At 53.7% G+C, this 16,912-nt stretch overlaps 1 protein-coding gene across 2 annotated transcripts in view; it reads left to right on the forward strand.

Moving 5' to 3' along the window:
* Positions 1–6,470: 6,470 nt before the first annotated feature.
* PRRX1 (paired related homeobox 1) overlaps positions 6,471–16,912 on the forward strand; it is a 71,610-nt gene continuing 61,168 nt past the window's right edge. Inside the window, exon 1 of one of the 2 annotated variants that reach the window (XM_059412435.1) lies at positions 6,471–7,809. In XM_059412435.1, coding sequence (XP_059268418.1) covers positions 7,569–7,809 — 241 coding nt within the window. In that variant the 5' untranslated portion in view covers positions 6,471–7,568. The remainder of the gene's footprint in view (positions 7,810–16,912) is intronic. The other variant, XM_059412436.1, reaches the window with a different exon arrangement.

Raw genomic sequence — 16,912 nt, forward strand, 5'->3', positions numbered from 1 at the left:
ATATATATATATATATTTGGCTTATATATATATATAAAACAAGGAGAATAATACATATGTATACCTAGCAAGTGTAACTGGCCCATAGGAGACGCAGCTAGGCTCTTTGTTCGCCTGAAGCTGGTCCTAGAGGAAAGGGGAGAACTGGGAGAAGAGAAGGGTAAGCCCCGTTTGGAAGGAGAGATTTGCGCAAGGACTCTGGAGAAGAAAGCAGGTGGAGACTGGGCTGCACTTGGCTCCAGATTTATGAGAGCAGCAAGCCAAAGAAGGTGATCCAAAGTGGCACACCCACTGGGTAGGCTATAAATAAGCATTAAAGTCAACTGAAGGACCTTATGGGTTTCAACTCAGCCCGACTTACCCAGGCCCAAAGCATTTTGTAGCTCTCCTTTAAGAGCCCACCCACTTTTGCTTGGCTTAGAAATAGTGCTCCAGGACCCAAAAGTCGGGGAGCCTGCAGAGGCAGAAAGCCAGCCTGGGACCTCAGCTCAGATGTCTTGTGAAGGGCCAAGAATCTAGTGAGCAGGCAGGTCCTCTAATTCTGAGTGTGATATGAGAAGCCACCAGGCTTTAGCTGTTCTGGGGCAGGAGGGAAGAGTCCGCAGTGGTTTCCCTAGCAGCTCTGTGTGCTGCTGCTTGCCTGGAACTGTTCCCAGTTTGAAGCATCTTCATCATATGCATTTGCCTACCCTTGAGGGACTTTTCTAAAATGGAAAGACAGCAAGGATTTAGCTTCCGGTTTCTTTGTGGTGCCCAGAGGAACCTAGCCTGGGCTATCTGATCCTAAGGGAAAGAGCAGATGAAAGAAATCAACATTAGTTGAGTAAGGACTAGGGTAGGACTTCTTTCTTTTGTCTTCTTAATCCTCCCAACAGCCATTTGCCCGTTTGTGGTAGGTCTGAGTTTTCCTGGTTTAGAAAGCCTCGGCTTCCTCAGGAGAAAGAAGGTGTAGTACCTGCACATTCATGTTTCCTCTGAGGGTATTTCACAAGGCATTTTGACTACTTGTTGTGTTTTATATATTGGAACACACCATAATATCACAGCTGTGCACGTCGCCTGTTCATTTGCTCTGGTCTTACTTAACCTTCAGGACCATCAACCATCCCTTATAGACTATATAATGACAGATTAGATGCCAGCTATGTAACGTAGGCAGACCTTCATGATAACCTGGATAAGCTGGAGTTGGGGTCAGAGAGAGAGGAATTTGGGGTAACTCCTAAGTTTCCTGCTGGGGAAAGAGGAGGGGCATGGAGAGACTAGGCGAGTTTGGTGTTAGACTTGTTGAGTTTAAGGTTCCTTGATGATTGAACAAATGTCAGCAAGAACAGAGTTATCTTTTCTTCTTTCTGGGCTTACTATATGCTAAGCCCTGTGTTAAAGGGCTTGCATACATTCTCATTTAATTCTCACAAATATATGTCAGGAGGGGCCATGATTAGCCCTATGGGAAAGAGGAGTAAACTGAGGTTTACAGAGGTAACTAAATTGCTCACTTTGCCCAGCGTGACAGTAAGTAACAAAGCTTAAACTTTAGACACTAGACTCATTGACAAACAAGTGGTAGTTAACCTGTGAAAATCTATGAGATCTTACAGTAACAACCTGTTCAATGGAGAGGATGGGGAAGATGAAAGGCAGAACCCTGGAGAGTAGCAACATGTAAGAAGTGAGCTGAAGAAAAGGAATATTCTCTGAAGACCTCCAGGAGGTCTTCAGAGCAAGAGAGGACACCAGGAGAAGAAATTTCAAAAAGAGAATGTTCAGTACTGTTGATAACAGCTGAGACATTTAGCAAAATAAGGTCTAAGAGTATTCACTGAGTTTGGCAATGTGCAGATTACAGATGTCTTTAGCTAAAGCTGGCCCGGTGGTGCGTGCAACGTTAGTGTCAGTGGTTGGAGGAGCAGATAGCCTCTGTGAAACTGCACTGAGTCCCAACTGAGTATGTTGGACTTCCGGCCTATAATAGGATGGGCACGTTACCAGTGTACTACTTGGAAATGTGTTTTAGTCCTACTGTATTTCATTCTTGCAAAATTTCAATATCACTCAATAGGGCTCCTGGATGGAGGTGGGAGTCAGTGGAGGCACTCACCCATGCAAGGCAGGAATGGTCCGACAATGCCACTTACGATTACAAGAGCCAGAATTGAGGGTAAAGGAGAGTTTCTTTCAAGGCTGGCATTGAGTTTCCTTCTCAGAAACACTACAAGCCGGTGGGCCTGTGGAATTATCTTGCACTTCTCTGTTTTCCCCTGTCTCATCATTAATGAATATATATTGGATTGTGAACCGTGAGCAGGAAAGCATTTCTACCCCCAAAACATATTATTTGCATGAGGGTGGTATTGTCTTGCTTATGTGTCATGGAGCCGGTGACCTGTCACATGTGATTATCGTGTCAGCTTATGAACATGCCAGGGAAGGCAACTCCTGGTTTCCACCTCAGAGGGGAAGCTTCTTAGGGTGGGCGCACATTCTGCTAGCCAGATGAGGCACGGTTCTGCCAGCTTCCTGTGCCAAGGAAACCCTGGACAGTAATCAATACCAAACCTAACTATGAATAGGACCACCCAAGGGCACATGGCCATAAAGCAAACCTCCTTCCCCTCCTGCCGGGCTCTGATCTCTCGGCAAATTCCTTGCTAGTCCCAGCTTTGTTCCCACTTACTTGTGGAAGAATCCAGAAACGGGAGTTATTTTTTAAAAGGGTGGGGCCGAAAGAAGGGTTGGAAAGGCGCTCTTAGATGCTGGAAGGGTCATGAGGAAGAGGGTTCTGGTTACTGACATCACCGGGAGCTTCAGATTCTTAATAAATACGGATTGATGGATGGAAGTCAAAGTGAAAGCCAAGGAAAGACCTACACATGTTCAGAGATTTTGAGTCAGAAATGCTCTCCTCCCAACTCTTCCCCAAAGGAAATCACACGGGGAAAGGAAAGTAGCGATTAAGGAACTAAACAGGCCACAGCGTTCTCTGGGGCCTTCTAAGTTCCCAGGCCAGACCTGCTGCCTGCTTGCTGGGACGGGCATATGCTCCCAGCCACAGCTTCCCTTCTCCTGACATCTTTTTGCCAGATGGTGGTTCTTCAATTCTAGAGGTACTTGGCCCTCCTGGTTCCTGCAACCTGAGCCGAAAGAACTTTGATCCACCAATTTCCCCCTCCCTCCACCTCTCTAGCGAGCAAGGCCTGGCGCCTGGACTGCAAGGAGAGGCCAGGCAGCCACCTTGGGCATTCTGAGAAGACCTCTCCTGCCTACCTTTGTGTGCCCAAAGTAGAGCACTGACGCTGATTCTGAGGGTCCCTGAGAGCCTTTTCCGCCTGGCCAGCTAGGTACAAACCCATGCTTTTCACCATTTATTGGGTGACCAGAGCTCTCCAGTTGGTCTTGAATCTCCCTGTAGGGTTATCCGCATAGCTTTCAATTACAATCCAGCAAATCCAGAATCTCAGCAAATTACAAATGTTGTGTAAACATAATCAGGGTGTGGATCCAACCCACTAGTAATTGTTAATAGAAAAAAAAGGAAAAGAAAAAACCTAAAAAGGTCTAAAAAAGCAACACCAAAAAAGCAATTCTGCCGGGCTTCTGCCTTGGGGATTTATTTGCTTTCCTGGGGACCCTCCCAGAGCTTTCTTCCAGCCCACCCTGCTGTCCGGACTCCCCGCGGTGATTTTGGCTGAGGCTGAGGGACTCTGGGACTTGGCCTCGGAGGCCAAGGGGTGCCTGCCTGCCGGGGTGCAGAAGGGCCCCTCGAGCCTTCGGAGCCTTCCTTCCGCTCTCCCGCGCCTCCGCAGGGTTCCAGGAAAAAACGCTCGGGGTTGGTGAGAGGGGATCCTGCCGCTTGCCTCCAGACCCTGTCCCAACACTGGCTTCTCCCTTTCCCTGGACACCTTGTTAGTCTGACCCTGAATTCGTTTTCGGGCTTGGAAGACATTCTGCTCACCCCTCCCTCCCCAAGGTCCGCAAAGGCCACCCCAATTGCTGGAGGAGGACCCCCAGGCTGGGCCTTGAGAGCCTTGGTGGGAGAGCTGCGGGGCCACGGCGGAGCTCACCCAGAAGTCAGAGGTATTTGAATTCTCAGCCCCAGCAGCTGAGGATTTGGGGGAAGAGTGCATAGAAAAATTTATATAACTTACACACAGATACATATTCGGTCGACAAATGTTAAGCAAATGTGTCTGATGTTTTTGTTGAAACGGCGTCGTAGTTAGTATTGGTAGGACTGGTTGACATTATTACCCGAATGACAAGTGGAAAATGTTAAGGGAGTGCCTGATCCCTCCCGAGAACACGGCGAGTGCGAGCGCAGACCTCCGACTGTGCTTCCCAGGAGGGCCCAGCTCTGATCTCTCCTCCCCGTCGCTGCCTCCCGGCCACTAACCAGACTGCCTGGCGGCCCTGCAGGGACCAGGCCGCTGTCTCCCGAAGGCGGGCTTCCCGGACTGACGGAGAGCCTGGGTCTCCAGCGGAAGCGCGGCGCGTCCTGGGGTGTCCGAAGCCCCTGGTCTCTTGCCCAGACCTTTGTCACAAAGGGCAGTTCGGTCAGTGTCGGGACAAACAGAAACGTTAAATTCGACTGTCAGCGAGGGTGGAGGAGCAGGGCGAGGCTCGGGCCCCGTGCGGGTCTGAGCGGGGCCCGCGAGCCTGCAGGAGGCTGACCCGGCTGCGGAAACCGGCGCTGCCTCGCTCGGCCTGCACGGAAGGGAGGGCCCCTCGGCCCTTTCAGCCCAGCCCGGCCGGCGGGACCCCTGGGGAGGACCTCTCTGTGCGAATGAGTCGCGTCCCTTCGAGCGAGCGGGTGGCACCGCCACGTGTGCCGCCCAGCGGAGGCTCGCGCGCGCGGCGGTGCGGGAGATCCCCGCGGAAGGCGTCCGCCGCCCAGCAGCACCCCGCTAGCCCTGCCGCTCGGCTCGCACCGGCCCAGACGCGGACAGATGTTTACTGCCTCGAGCCCCGACCGCTGGGAAGACGGAGCGGCGGGCGCGGCGCACCGCGCGGCGCTGGCGGGGCTTGGGGCTCCCGGTCGGGGGTGCGAGCGAGCGGGGGCGGGGGGCGGGTGGAGGGCGAGGGGGTGGAAATAGGAGCGGGGAGTGGGTGGACTAATGATGAAAAAGTCTCCTCCATCCCGGCTCCTTAATTAAATGCATGGAAAGAACCGCGCGAGCACATCTGGTTTCAATCTGCAGCCCTTTGATGGCATCAAATGTTCTTTTCCCAGATCGGGGCTGGGAGTTCTGGGCTAACTATGGCCGTTTGGAGCCCAGAAACCATTTACACACACTCGGACCCTTCTTTCTCTCCAGTGGAGCCTCTCGGCTATAGGAGGGAGAAGAAGGGGGGAGAAAAAAAGTCTAGTAATCAAGCCAGCGGGAAAGTATGTGTGTGTGTGTTTGAAGAACATAAAATGCCACAAATAAGCACTTAATATTTTACTTACTCGTCATATAGTAACTCATTTCTAATGAGACTATTAAAGCTGTTACCAAATTCCAACAGGTCATGAAAAAATCCCTCAGCACCTCTCTGTTCCTTGTCAAGTTAGGGCTCGGCAGACGGGCGGCAGGGCATTATCCCTAGACGTGGGAGCTCCTCTCTCCCTCCCTGTCCCTCCTCCTACGGCCGCTCCCCCGCCCGCCCTGGCACCCGGGTCCGACCCTGTGCTCAGGACCCTCGCCTGGCCACTCGCTCCAGGAATGCCCCTGACTCCTGCGCATCTGGGCAGCGCGACCCTCCCGACTCCGCGTTGTCGCCTGGGGAAGCGACCTTGGCCGCACGGAAGAGGTTACGAAATTGGCCAGGGTGGGAGGAGGGGGGAGCAATTAAGCTCCGCTCCTCGAGTTCTTTCCTCCAGCTAAATAAATATGTAAATTTCCGACTGCCCTGGCCCCGGGATTCCGAGCGGCGCGAGAGACTCGAATCGATTCGGCACCTTCCCGATCTCCCCGAACCTGCCTTCGGTTCGCGGAAGAAGCGTGGGAGAGCCTCCCGTTCCTTTCTGACATTACTTAATAGCTGTCTCTACGGAGCCCCACGGAGCCTTAATTTGCTTGCTCTCGCCTTCGTTCTCTCTCAGACACTCCCCCACCCCCCAAAACTGTTAGCACGACAGGAAACGCTAAAGAAAAAAAGGGCAGAGAGAAGAAAATTTGATTGAGATAGTTGTGGATTTTTTCCAACAAGTTTCCCCGCAGCTGTTATCAAAACATGCAAATGAGTTTTTCCAACAGGATCTTAAACAAATCTGGAGGAGTTAATGCCCAAGCAAAATAATCAGCCCGTTTGAAGTGACTGTGGGTTTCAGTTTGTCTTGTCTCCCCGCGATACTATTGCAGGGAATGATAATTAGACCTTTACTTTACAAGTCCAAGGGGCTCTCTCGCTCTCTCTTCCCTCCCTCTCGCTCCCTCCTCCCCCTCTGGCTCCCTCCCTCTCTCTTTCTCTCTGGCTCAGATGTTGGCAAAGGGGGTTTTCTTAATCAGACTGTTTTTTGGTCCGAAGGAAAGGAGGAAGAAGGAGATTGTGATGGAGAAAGGGGGTCTGTAAAACGTCAGGCACGGCACAAAGGCTTTGCCACGTAATTACAGGCTCCTATTAAGTCGAGATCTGCCCTCCCAGGGGTCTCCAATTTTCTTGTATTCCCTACAAAGCCTCCTCTGCATGCCAGTTTGTGCCTTTTGAAGTGCCAGAGAGCTTCTTGATCCAACTGAGAAGGAAAAAGGAGCTCAGCGAGAAGAGGGGGAGAGCGAGCGGGAAGGGAAAGGGGGAAACCCACCACCACCCTCCTTGGGACTCTTGAAACCCTTTTTTTTTCTTCTTACGAAAAGTAAAGTGAGAATCCTGCTCTCCAATACATCTGCAAGACATCACCCTCTCCTCCTGAAACTTTAGTCACTCCTGAGAATCCACAGGAGTGCAGAGAAGGGGAACACGTTTTCTTGAAGATGTTTTAAAGCTGGAACAAGCCTTCTTCTGTTGGTGCTTGAACTCTTGCCTGGGAATAACTTTTTTAACCTTGAAAAAAAAAAAAACCACTTTGATTCTTCTCTCCCACCCCTTCGTCTCTCTTCTTCTGTTTGCCTAACTCCCCCGCCCTGCTGGCCTCCCCTTTCCTTTCTCCCCCTTAGTATTATTTTTAGTGTGTGCGTGTGGACGCGTTTGGAGAGCTAGAAGGAATTTTTTTTTTCTCCTGACTTGAACATAGGGTGACTTTTTAATTTTATTTTTTGGTGTGGATTATCTCCTTGGACCGCGCCGGGCTTGGCCTCAGGAAAGCAACCGAGGCTGTCGAAGGCTGTTGGTGCAGAACGCTCGCTCTGCAGAAGGGGGTCCCCCGCCCTCTTTCCATTTTTTTTTTTTTTTTTTTTTTTGTCCTTAGCCTCCTTCTCTCTCTCTCTCTCTCTCTCTCTCTCTCCTCTCTCTCTCCCCTGCTCTCGCTCCCGCTCTCTCTCCACTCCCCCCTCTCTCTTCCCCACTCGGCTCCTCTCCCCCCTCGCGCCCACAGCGTTTGGTGTTGATTCGAGCGGGAAGAGGGGGGTGGGTGGGATCGGAGGGAGACCATGACCTCCAGCTACGGGCACGTTCTGGAGCGGCAACCGGCGCTGGGCGGCCGCTTGGACAGCCCGGGCAACCTCGACACCCTGCAGGCGAAAAAGAACTTCTCCGTCAGTCACCTGCTAGACCTGGAGGAAGCCGGGGACATGGTGGCGGCGCAGGCGGACGAGAGCGTGGGCGAGGCCGGCCGAAGCCTACTGGAGTCGCCGGGACTCACCAGCGGCAGCGACACCCCACAGCAGGACAGTGAGTGAGGGACGCATGCCCGCGGGAGTGTGTGTCCGCGACCGGGGTCCGGGGTCCCGGCTGGGCGCCCGGAACCCTCCCGGACCAGGGAGAGAAAGTCGGGGGCGAGGAGAGGTGGTGTCCGTGGCCAGAGGAAGGGCCAGGCACACGCGGGGAGGAAAGGATGAAAAGGGATCTGCCGAGGGTGCGGCCGAGGGTGCAGCCGGGTGCGGCCGGGGCGGGCGCTACAGGGAGTCCCGAGGCCCTGAGGGCGAGCTTAGGGACTCTGTCCGCGGACGACGCTCGCCGAAGCCGACTGGGCTGCCCCTCAGCCCCGGGCGAGCCCCGCGGCCAGGTCCTCCTGCCTGCGGGGCAGCCGTACTGGCAGGAAAGGAGGGGTGGAAAGTCGGGGAGCCGGCCCTGATCGTGAAGGCAGCGGATTAACGATGCCCAGTTGGGTTGCGAGGGCTTCTCCCAGGTCTCGAGCGCGTGGGTTCGGGGGCAGGCGGGGCGGAGAGGCGGAGGGCACCGCGCACAGCGCCGGGACCCGCGCGGCTCCTGCGGCACAGCGCGCTCGGGGCCCCGATGGCGGGGCGTGCGGGAGGGGCCGCGCGGGAGCGCCCAGCCCCAACCCGGGATCCGCTCTCCGTCCTCTGCTGTCGCCGCGCTCCACCTGCACATGGGTTGGAGACCCCCCGGCAGAATCAAAGGTCCGTGCCCCGGGAAAACTCGGGCAAAGCAAAAGGGGCGTCCTTTGGGGTGAAACCCGGGCTCCTGCCCCGCTCCGTCCCGCACAGGAGAGATGCGCAGGGAAAGCGAGGACTCCAGTGCCTGGTCTGGTGTCGCATTCCACGAGCTCTCCCTATTGGCCCTAAGTCCTCCCAGAAAAGTCCACGCAGTCTCCCTTTCCCATCCCTCCGGACTGATACCGTGCCCCCGCGGAAATCTCGACTGCGTTGTTAACCGCGCCTTAAAAGGTGGCGGCAAGTGGATCCATGCGTTCTGGAGTCTGTTACAGACCTGTCCCCTGAATCAGCCCAGGTGACGTGGGCCTTGGTATTTCCTCCTTGAGACTGCAGGAGTCTGCACTTGGCTGGAAGTTTTTTAAATGAGGCAAATTCTTTTCCATTTCATTATTTGTAGACTGTTATTTTGTCTTCAAATTTGGAACCTGTGAAAACAGGAGATCCCCGAGGCATGCTTTCATTCAAAAAAAAAAAAAAAATTGCCAATATCAGACTCTCAGGAAATAGTACGGGAAGGAAACCGGACCCAGAGACAGCTGGAAGCAAGGCCCTAGCAAAGCTGTGGGAGCCCAGCAGCAGGCCTCAATGAAAGGAGAGGCTGGCTAGGAGATCCCCTCTCTCCCCAGGCCGCCCGCCCCTTGCCCGCTTCCCCAGGTCCAGGCCTACAATCCCCTCAGGTTTTGTTTTGTTTCCTTTTGTTTTTAAAGCCAAAATTGAACTGGAGTCAATCCCCCGTAGGTATTCCCAGAGGCAGAGGGCGATGGGGAATTTGGACAGGGTCATCTGGCCTGGCCTGGCCTGTCACTAGAGAAAGGCGGCTGCTCTGAGGAATGAAGACCTGGTGTTCCCAAGTCCCGCGTAATGGCTGAGCACAGACGCCGAAGCTTCCTCGTTGGAGATGTTGGTGCTGCGAGGGGGTGGGGGAGAGGACGGTGGTTCGGGCAGCACAGCACGCGCTGCCCACAGCGGGAGTTAATTGTTTGCCTAGACACTTTGAACTCCGGGAAAATGCACCGCGAAATAATGGGATTGTTCTTAAACGCTTTTACTAGGGAACATTTAAATGTGCAAAGAGGGGGAGAATAGTGTTCCGAATCTCCAAGTGCCGATCGCCCAGCTTCACTGATTTCTGCACTTTCTGCCGGTCTGGTTTCGCCACGGTTATTTATCAATCACGACACTTACCACTGTTGGGAGAACTGGAAGCCGGACCCACAACAGAAAACAGGGTCGTGAAGAAACGACTGCGTAAAAGACCAGGGTGGGGCGGGAGGGACCAGCCATTGTTGCTTTACCCCTAAAACAAGCGGGGGGTGCGAAAAGCAGGCTCACGGGGGCCACAGCAAGCCCGGCGGGCGCCGGCCCTGATGCGCGCGGGACGCCGACCGTTCCTGCCCTTTGGCTCCGAGGAGACGCCTCGGAGAAGGGAGCCCGGGTTCACGGTGGCCTTCTAGTACGGACCGGAGGACACTGCGCTTGGAGGCCGGCTGGCGGGCACCCTGGAAGCTCAGGCGGTGGCGGGGAGGCAGCCCAGGGTTGACTCCCGTGAAACCCAGGCCTGGCGTGGCTAAGGTCGCGCGGTGCACGTGGCGTCCGCGGGTATGCGCGAGGACACGGAAAGGGCCTAGGCGAAGTTGGGGACCATGTGTTGCCAGGGAAGGGGATGAAACCTCCGGGTACCTGCCTGATGCAGCCTTAGTGCTTGCATCCCCGAGTTTCAAGGAGTAAGGGGGCCTGCCGAGTGGGGAGCGCGCAGGGGAAGGAAATTGAGGTTAGGACACCAGCCAGGAAAAGGATAGCTAAGGCAGAAGGATGGTCGACAGACCCTTCAGAAGGAGGTAGCAGAAATGCAGACCCAGGTGGTGGGGACAAAGTGACTGACCGACACTTGGGAAACCCGATAGGCCTTGCTTTCATGCGATGGCGGGGGGGCCTCTTCTAACAAAGGGTTGTTGCTTTAAAGAAGCGATGTTTTCTCCAGCTCCTCACTCATCTCTGAGATGAGGACAGGAAGGTCTGGTAAGTGGGGCACAGGGTGTCCAGTGGGGCACAGGGTGTCCAGTGGGGCACAGGGTGTCCAGGAGGAGCCTTGTCCTTAGCCCTTGCCCCCCCCCCCCCGTCAGGTGTTGCCGAGGGGTCTGTTGTGAACTACTTGAGTGAGGATGGGCGGGCCCTGCTAGGCTTCCAATCTGCAGTGGACAGGGAGGCTCAGTCTGTGAGTCAGAGAGGAGAGGAGTTTTCAGTCTTCGGGACTAACGTGGGGCTCTGGACCGGAAGGGGACAGAGAGCCACACAGAGAGTCAGGTGCCCCTTGCGGCCTGCTGGAGTCTACCCCCGAAGGGGAAACCATAATCTCCTTTGGAAAACATGGGAAACACATAAAAGACATGGTTTACTCTTCCAACTCTATGGAAAGGTTCTTAGATTTTCTTTTCAGCCGAAATTAATGAGACATATTCCATCTACACTCATGCTGCAGAGTTTCCAGTTACCACCTGGCGTGATCTTAGCATGATCCGGATGGGAGCTTCTGTCTGCTCTCCCTCTCTGCTTACCACAATTCTCTTTTCCCTTGGTTCATGCTCATTCCACTTTCCTCTCTGTAGAACGATCCCTCTTCCCTTTTACTGGTTTTCCCAGCCCAGTAAATGTCTCAGACTTCTGGGTTCAGATGCCTTAAGTGTTTAAAAGAAATGGTTCTTTAACTGTTAGGAATCCTGTGGCTAATGGGGGAGTATGGGGTGTGAAGGGGGGTAGAACAGGGGAAGCCTGGGAGAGAAAAGAGGAACAGGTCATAAAAATAGGCAGACCTACTCCTAAGAGGACGGTGCATCTGCTGTCATTTCTTAATCTGAACTTCTGCAAACTCTTAAAAAAAAAAAAAAAAAGCTCCTGCTTTCCACGTTCCCAACCTCTAAATTAGTGAAACCAGATTGTCCTAATAAGACCTTTTGTTGGAAACACATGTAGTCATAAAAAGGTAGACGGAAAGTCAATTAGACACGCGTGCACACACGCACACACTCCCAAACCAGTGCTAAGTGTGTACCGGGGCACAGCTGGGCCCCGGGCCTTTGGCGGGATGCGAATGCAGAACGGCGGCAAGGGAAATTGATTTGTCACAAAGGGAGAGGTGTAAACGCGGCGCTAAGGAATCCACGGCCCACAGTCCTCCCACCACACTCCCCAGGCCCAGCTCCACCAGCTCTCCCCCACCCCGCCCCCCAGAGGTAAGCCCAGGGAGCTGGAACATCTCTAGGGGGCTCCCTAAGTGGGAATACACAACAGAGTATCAGTTTCCCTGGATTTTCAGCATTTCTAACACCCAGGGCACCCTTAATTTCTGCGGCAACACCCGGGGTCCTGGAATCGGTGCTGGCACTCTGAATTTGGGCCTCAGTTATCTTGATTCAAAGGGGAGCCCACAATCTATATCATTTTAAGGGTAGCCTAGAAGCTTTTTCTCTTTACAGGAGGCAATGAAATCCAGGATGGAGGTAGGTCACTGAGTCCCCCATGGTCGCATGTCAAGTTCAGAGAAAAAGAGGTAAATCTTGTTTATATCACAGGCAGGAGCAGGGCACTGGATGGCCTCCTCTTAATATTTTGGAAAAAATGGATCATCTGGCAACTCCCACCCGCATTGGGTAGAAGGGCTGCTTGGAGTGGGATCTGAGCCTGTATAGTCAGAGGCCCCAAGCAGCCAATACTCACTAGGGCTGCAGATCGCCCAACTCTAGAACAGTGAGCCCCTGCCTCCCCTGTTCATTGCTCCCAGGGAGCCCTTTCCAAGACTCCGGAGCGCCTCTGCCGCTCCTCAGGTGTCAAGCAGCCCTGCATTTTGGCAAAGCGGCTTTAATGATCCCCCACATGCTTAGGTCAGAACATAGGGGCGTCAGGCGGGCAGGCTTGGATCACAGGGAGCCCAGCAGAGCCTTCCTCCTCCCAGGGGCATCATTTTAGATTTTACCGCAGGAGTGAATAAATCCTCTCCAACCCAACAAGATGTCACGCACACCCCTCCCCTGTGGAAAAAATCACAGCATCTTCAGAACCAAAGATACCTTCCTATCCTACTGGCTCCAATCCACTCTGATCCGAATTTTAAAAGGCGCTCCCCCCACCAGAGATCCTTTCCCACTTTTAAACGGTATCTGTAGATTTTCAGCTAGAGGTCCATTTGATTTTTATTTTAAAAGATGTGTTTCTTTTACAATCCCGCTCCTGTAATACCCTACTTACCTGCTCCTTCCTTCAGCAGGGCCCACCGCTCCCAAAGCAGGCCACTAGCTCCAGGAGAACTCAGCTCCTTCGCAGGAGGGGGGCCCAGGGGACTTGGGGACTGGGGTGTTGCAAATCTGTGCGTGCCTACGTGTGCATGGCTATCCCTGCATGGCTCCTGCTCCTGGTGGTGCCAGCTTTCAATGGTTCTGAGAAAATCTGTTTATTTTTTATTCTTTGAGAGATGGAGTTAGAAGAAGCCATAGGAAGTACTTTTTTTTTTTTTTTTTTTTTTAAAATCAGGGAGCATTCTTTATTGAGGAGATGAGGCTTGCTTTTTGCTGCTGCTGCTTCTTCTTCTTCTTCTTCTTCTTCTTCTTCTTTTTCTTCTTCTTCTTTGCAGAGGGTGAAAGTTTCTTGGGGAAGAACTCTACCCCGAAGAAAGAGTAAAACTTGGGTGTTCAGCATCCTCTATTCAAACCAATTCGTAAGGTCATTCAAGAGGATTCTTGCAGTATTCCTCTGAGCAAGAGATTAGACATTTACAGGAAATACTCGGGTAAGGGGCTAACTTCCTATGTCCACTGGGTGTGCAAACATTTACAGGACTACCTGTGCGTCCATGCCATTGTAATCTGATTAGTCTCGGCTTCCAATTCTGTTTTAATTTGATGCAGGGCCCAGTACCACCAGCCCCAGGCTTGATGTCTTTTAACTCCCTTTTCAAGGATACAAAGAGGATGTCTATGTCAACAGCATTAATATTTATCCACGAGAATTTGGATTCTTGTATTTAAATCGCTTGATGAGCAGACTAACAATACTCAATTAAAAATTAACTGGAATAGAACAACAATTTCGACAAACTGCCACAATCTCCTTTTCTCTGAATGCCCTTTCTTATTAAATCAATAAATACGGAGATACATTGCCCAGACATCTGAGGAGAGACAGTCAGTGTTGTTTGGGGGTTAGCGGGTTTGTTTTCCACCTATAGAAGTTTTTGAGTAAGATGTCTCTACTGTGGTCCAAATATGAGAAGATTCTTGGTGTGGTCATTTGTCTAACTTAGTGAGGCAGGCTTACAGAAGTAGCTGTACAGAAAACTGTGAACTATTGGTTTTAGGTTTCCACTTAAAATCACTACATCGCACTTGTCCTGGAACCACTTTTCTTGAAAAAATATTGGGAAGACGAGTACAGGGCTGATAGTCACTTCAGGGCAAGGTGGGGGAACAGGCACAAACAGTGGTTGGTGGAGGAAATTTTGTAACAGAAAATAAAGAAAACTTGTCGGAACAAATCCATCGCACACAAGAGTGACTTCTCAGGAGAGTCCAAGGACAATCAGAATCTTACGGATTCTGCTGCTCCTGTAAAGCTCCCAGATACAGGGACGAAGTCAGGCCGAGGATTCGTCCTCGCGTAAGGGATGGCCCAGCCCTTCTGCCGCGCCGCGGAACCAGAGCGCTCCAATCCGCGAGAACGGATTTTCCCGAGGCTGATTTTTGCCGCTGTCGATGTCCCCAGACTCGGCTTCAAATGAGGAATGGATTTGAAAAATGCGTACTAACGTGGCTCCCCAAGACTCGAGTTACTAGAAAGAGCAAGGGCCGGCCCGCTGGTTCCTATCTTGGTGCGTGGAGCTGTCTGCGCGCGGCTGGACGTGTCCCCCGCGGGCGCGCGAGGAGCGACTGTGCCGGAACGTCCCGGCCGGGGCGGACCGCGCTCGGCCCGACGGACGGCTCTGGCGGACCCTCGCCGCTGTGGGGTGGAGACTGGAGGGAGGGCGGAGAGTTAATCCCGAACTGCAGTGAGGAGCAGACGTTGGACTGGACGGCCGCGTAGACGCCGGTGCCCCGCACCCCGCACCCCGCACCCCGCACCCCGCAGCCCGCAGCCCGGCTGGGACACAGGTGCCGGCTCCCTCCCCGCTGCGGCCCGCGTCTCCCAGCGTCTTCCCGCGTCCGAGGAGCGCGGGGAGCGCGGCGCCAGCAGGGTGAGCGCGCGGGGAGCCAGGCCCCAGCGCCCCGGCTCTGCCTCCTCCTGCCGAGAGGGGGCGCCCCCTCCCCCTCCCCCGGGCCGGGGCCGCCCCGACCGCGCCCGCAGAGAGCCCGGGCCCGGCGCCCTGCAGGGCCGCCCGCGAGCAGCCAACGACGGGGCGCGCCGGAGCCGCGAGGACCCTGCGGGGCCGCGTACGCGCATGCGCCGCGCGCGTCTCGGCAGGAGCCCGGCGACAGCTGGTGCGCCCCGGCCTGCGGGGCCGCGACTGCGGGTGAGCCCCACCGCGAGGGGCGCTGCCAGGGCTCCCCGGTGGGACTGGCACCGGGTCCGCGGTGCCAGCGACGGCGCGGGGGAAGGGCAGGGTCCGTCTCCGCGCAGGTGGGCGGGCCTCGTGTGCAGGGGACCCGGGGCTTGAAGAAGGGGCAGCGGCCTGTGAGGGGCCCTGCGGGGACACCGCCTCTTCCCGGGGGGCAGACACTGGCCGTCCTAGAATTGGGCCCTGCGGTTGGAGGAACCCTCTTTCCCTCGAAGGAAGGGCAGTACTTACCCCAGGTCTTGTGTGTGTGTGTCCCCAGATTGAACTCCTGGCTTCTGCCCATCTTCCCTTTGGGGGCAAGAGTTTCAGGTGACTCACAGGACATAGGAGGAAAATTCTTAACCCCCTTCCGTAAATCTTGGGATTTTCTACTTCTCTCCTACCACACCCTGAATCTGGAGGTCACCAAGTCAAGGCAACCGTGGGAGCAACCAAGGGGCAGAAGGAACACTGTCTTCTTAGCAGAGATGGTGGGTCATGCGGACCTTCCCGATAATCTGAGCTGGGGTGTTCGCGAGCAACAGAAGGGCCAGGCCAGGGCTGCCAGGGAAATTGCATTCCCACAGACGTTCGTCTGAGAGGAGGAACATTCACCCCATTCACTTAATTTCTCATCAGTCATGTCATTATATTTTAGAGGACCTCACAGTGCTGGAAGGTGGTGTAGTTATAAATAAGCATAAAAACAGATGCGCACTCTCCCAGTACTCTAAATGTATATGGGGAGGCCAGAGCTTCTCAAAGAAGAGTCAGATACACATCTTAAGGGCCAAGGAGCCCAACTCAATCAAAATTTGAGTCAGGATATGCTTAGTTGAATCAGCTTGACTATGGGGCAAAGTGAAAGTCCTAGCCAGCACTTCGGTTGTATCTACAACCCCATTTGCTCAAGTTTCCACTGTATTTATGCACATAGATTCATGCTGGTGTGCAACAGACTTGGGAGATATGGCCCAGGCCTGGTGGGTGGTGGGGGTATCAGGGTCCAGCTTCCTGCCTTTGTCAGCCACCCTTCTTTGCACTCCTTGTGGCCTGACTGGTTGTCCCAGAGGTGTCTGCTGCCAGGAAAACTCGTGCCTAGAGACCATGGAAGCCTCCTAAATGGCATTTTCTAAAATCCTCAGAAAAGGAGAGAGCTGTTGAGCTCAATGAAACCAAGTATTTTCAAGTATTTTTCCTCTCTGATAATTCATTTTATAATAGCCCACTTAGAGACTTCTCGGAAGCAGAGGTTTGGGGAGCTGGTTACTGCTTCTTTTTAAGGTAACTCAGGAATACATGTAAGTTGAAAGTTTCAATGGAAATAGGTATTGAGTCTAACCCTTTACACCTGAGGACTGACAAGTAGCCATTCATCCAGAGTGGGAGGTGACTCTCTCTCTATTTTCTACCAGGCCTACTTCCCTAAATCCTGGTCTGGATCACAGCAGTCCTCTACCACTGGGATAGCTGCTAAACTGTTGCCTCGGCTCAGTGAATGCGTCAGTGGGAGAATCACCTCCCCGTGTCTAGAGGATCCCCTTTCAAATCCAGCCTAAGCACTGGGCCCCCTCTGCTCCCCTTCTGACTTTATACCATTTGCCTAGGAGCTCTCCTGCAGGCTCACCTTTTCTTTCTTTCCCTTTTTCTTTTCTCTTTCTTTTCTTTTCTTTCCTTTTCTTTTCTTTTCTTTCTTTCCAAGCAGGCAGAGAGGCAGGCAGAGAGAGAGAGAGGGGGAAGCAGGCTCCCCACTGAGCAGAGAGCCCGATGTGGGGCTCAATCCCAGGACCCTGGAATCATGACCTAAGCTGAAGGCAGAGGCTTTAACCCACTGAGCCACCCAGGCGCCCCATAGGCT

Source organism: Mustela nigripes, chromosome 10, assembly GCF_022355385.1.
Source record: "Mustela nigripes isolate SB6536 chromosome 10, MUSNIG.SB6536, whole genome shotgun sequence".
Lineage (NCBI taxonomy): Eukaryota > Metazoa > Chordata > Mammalia > Carnivora > Mustelidae > Mustela > Mustela nigripes.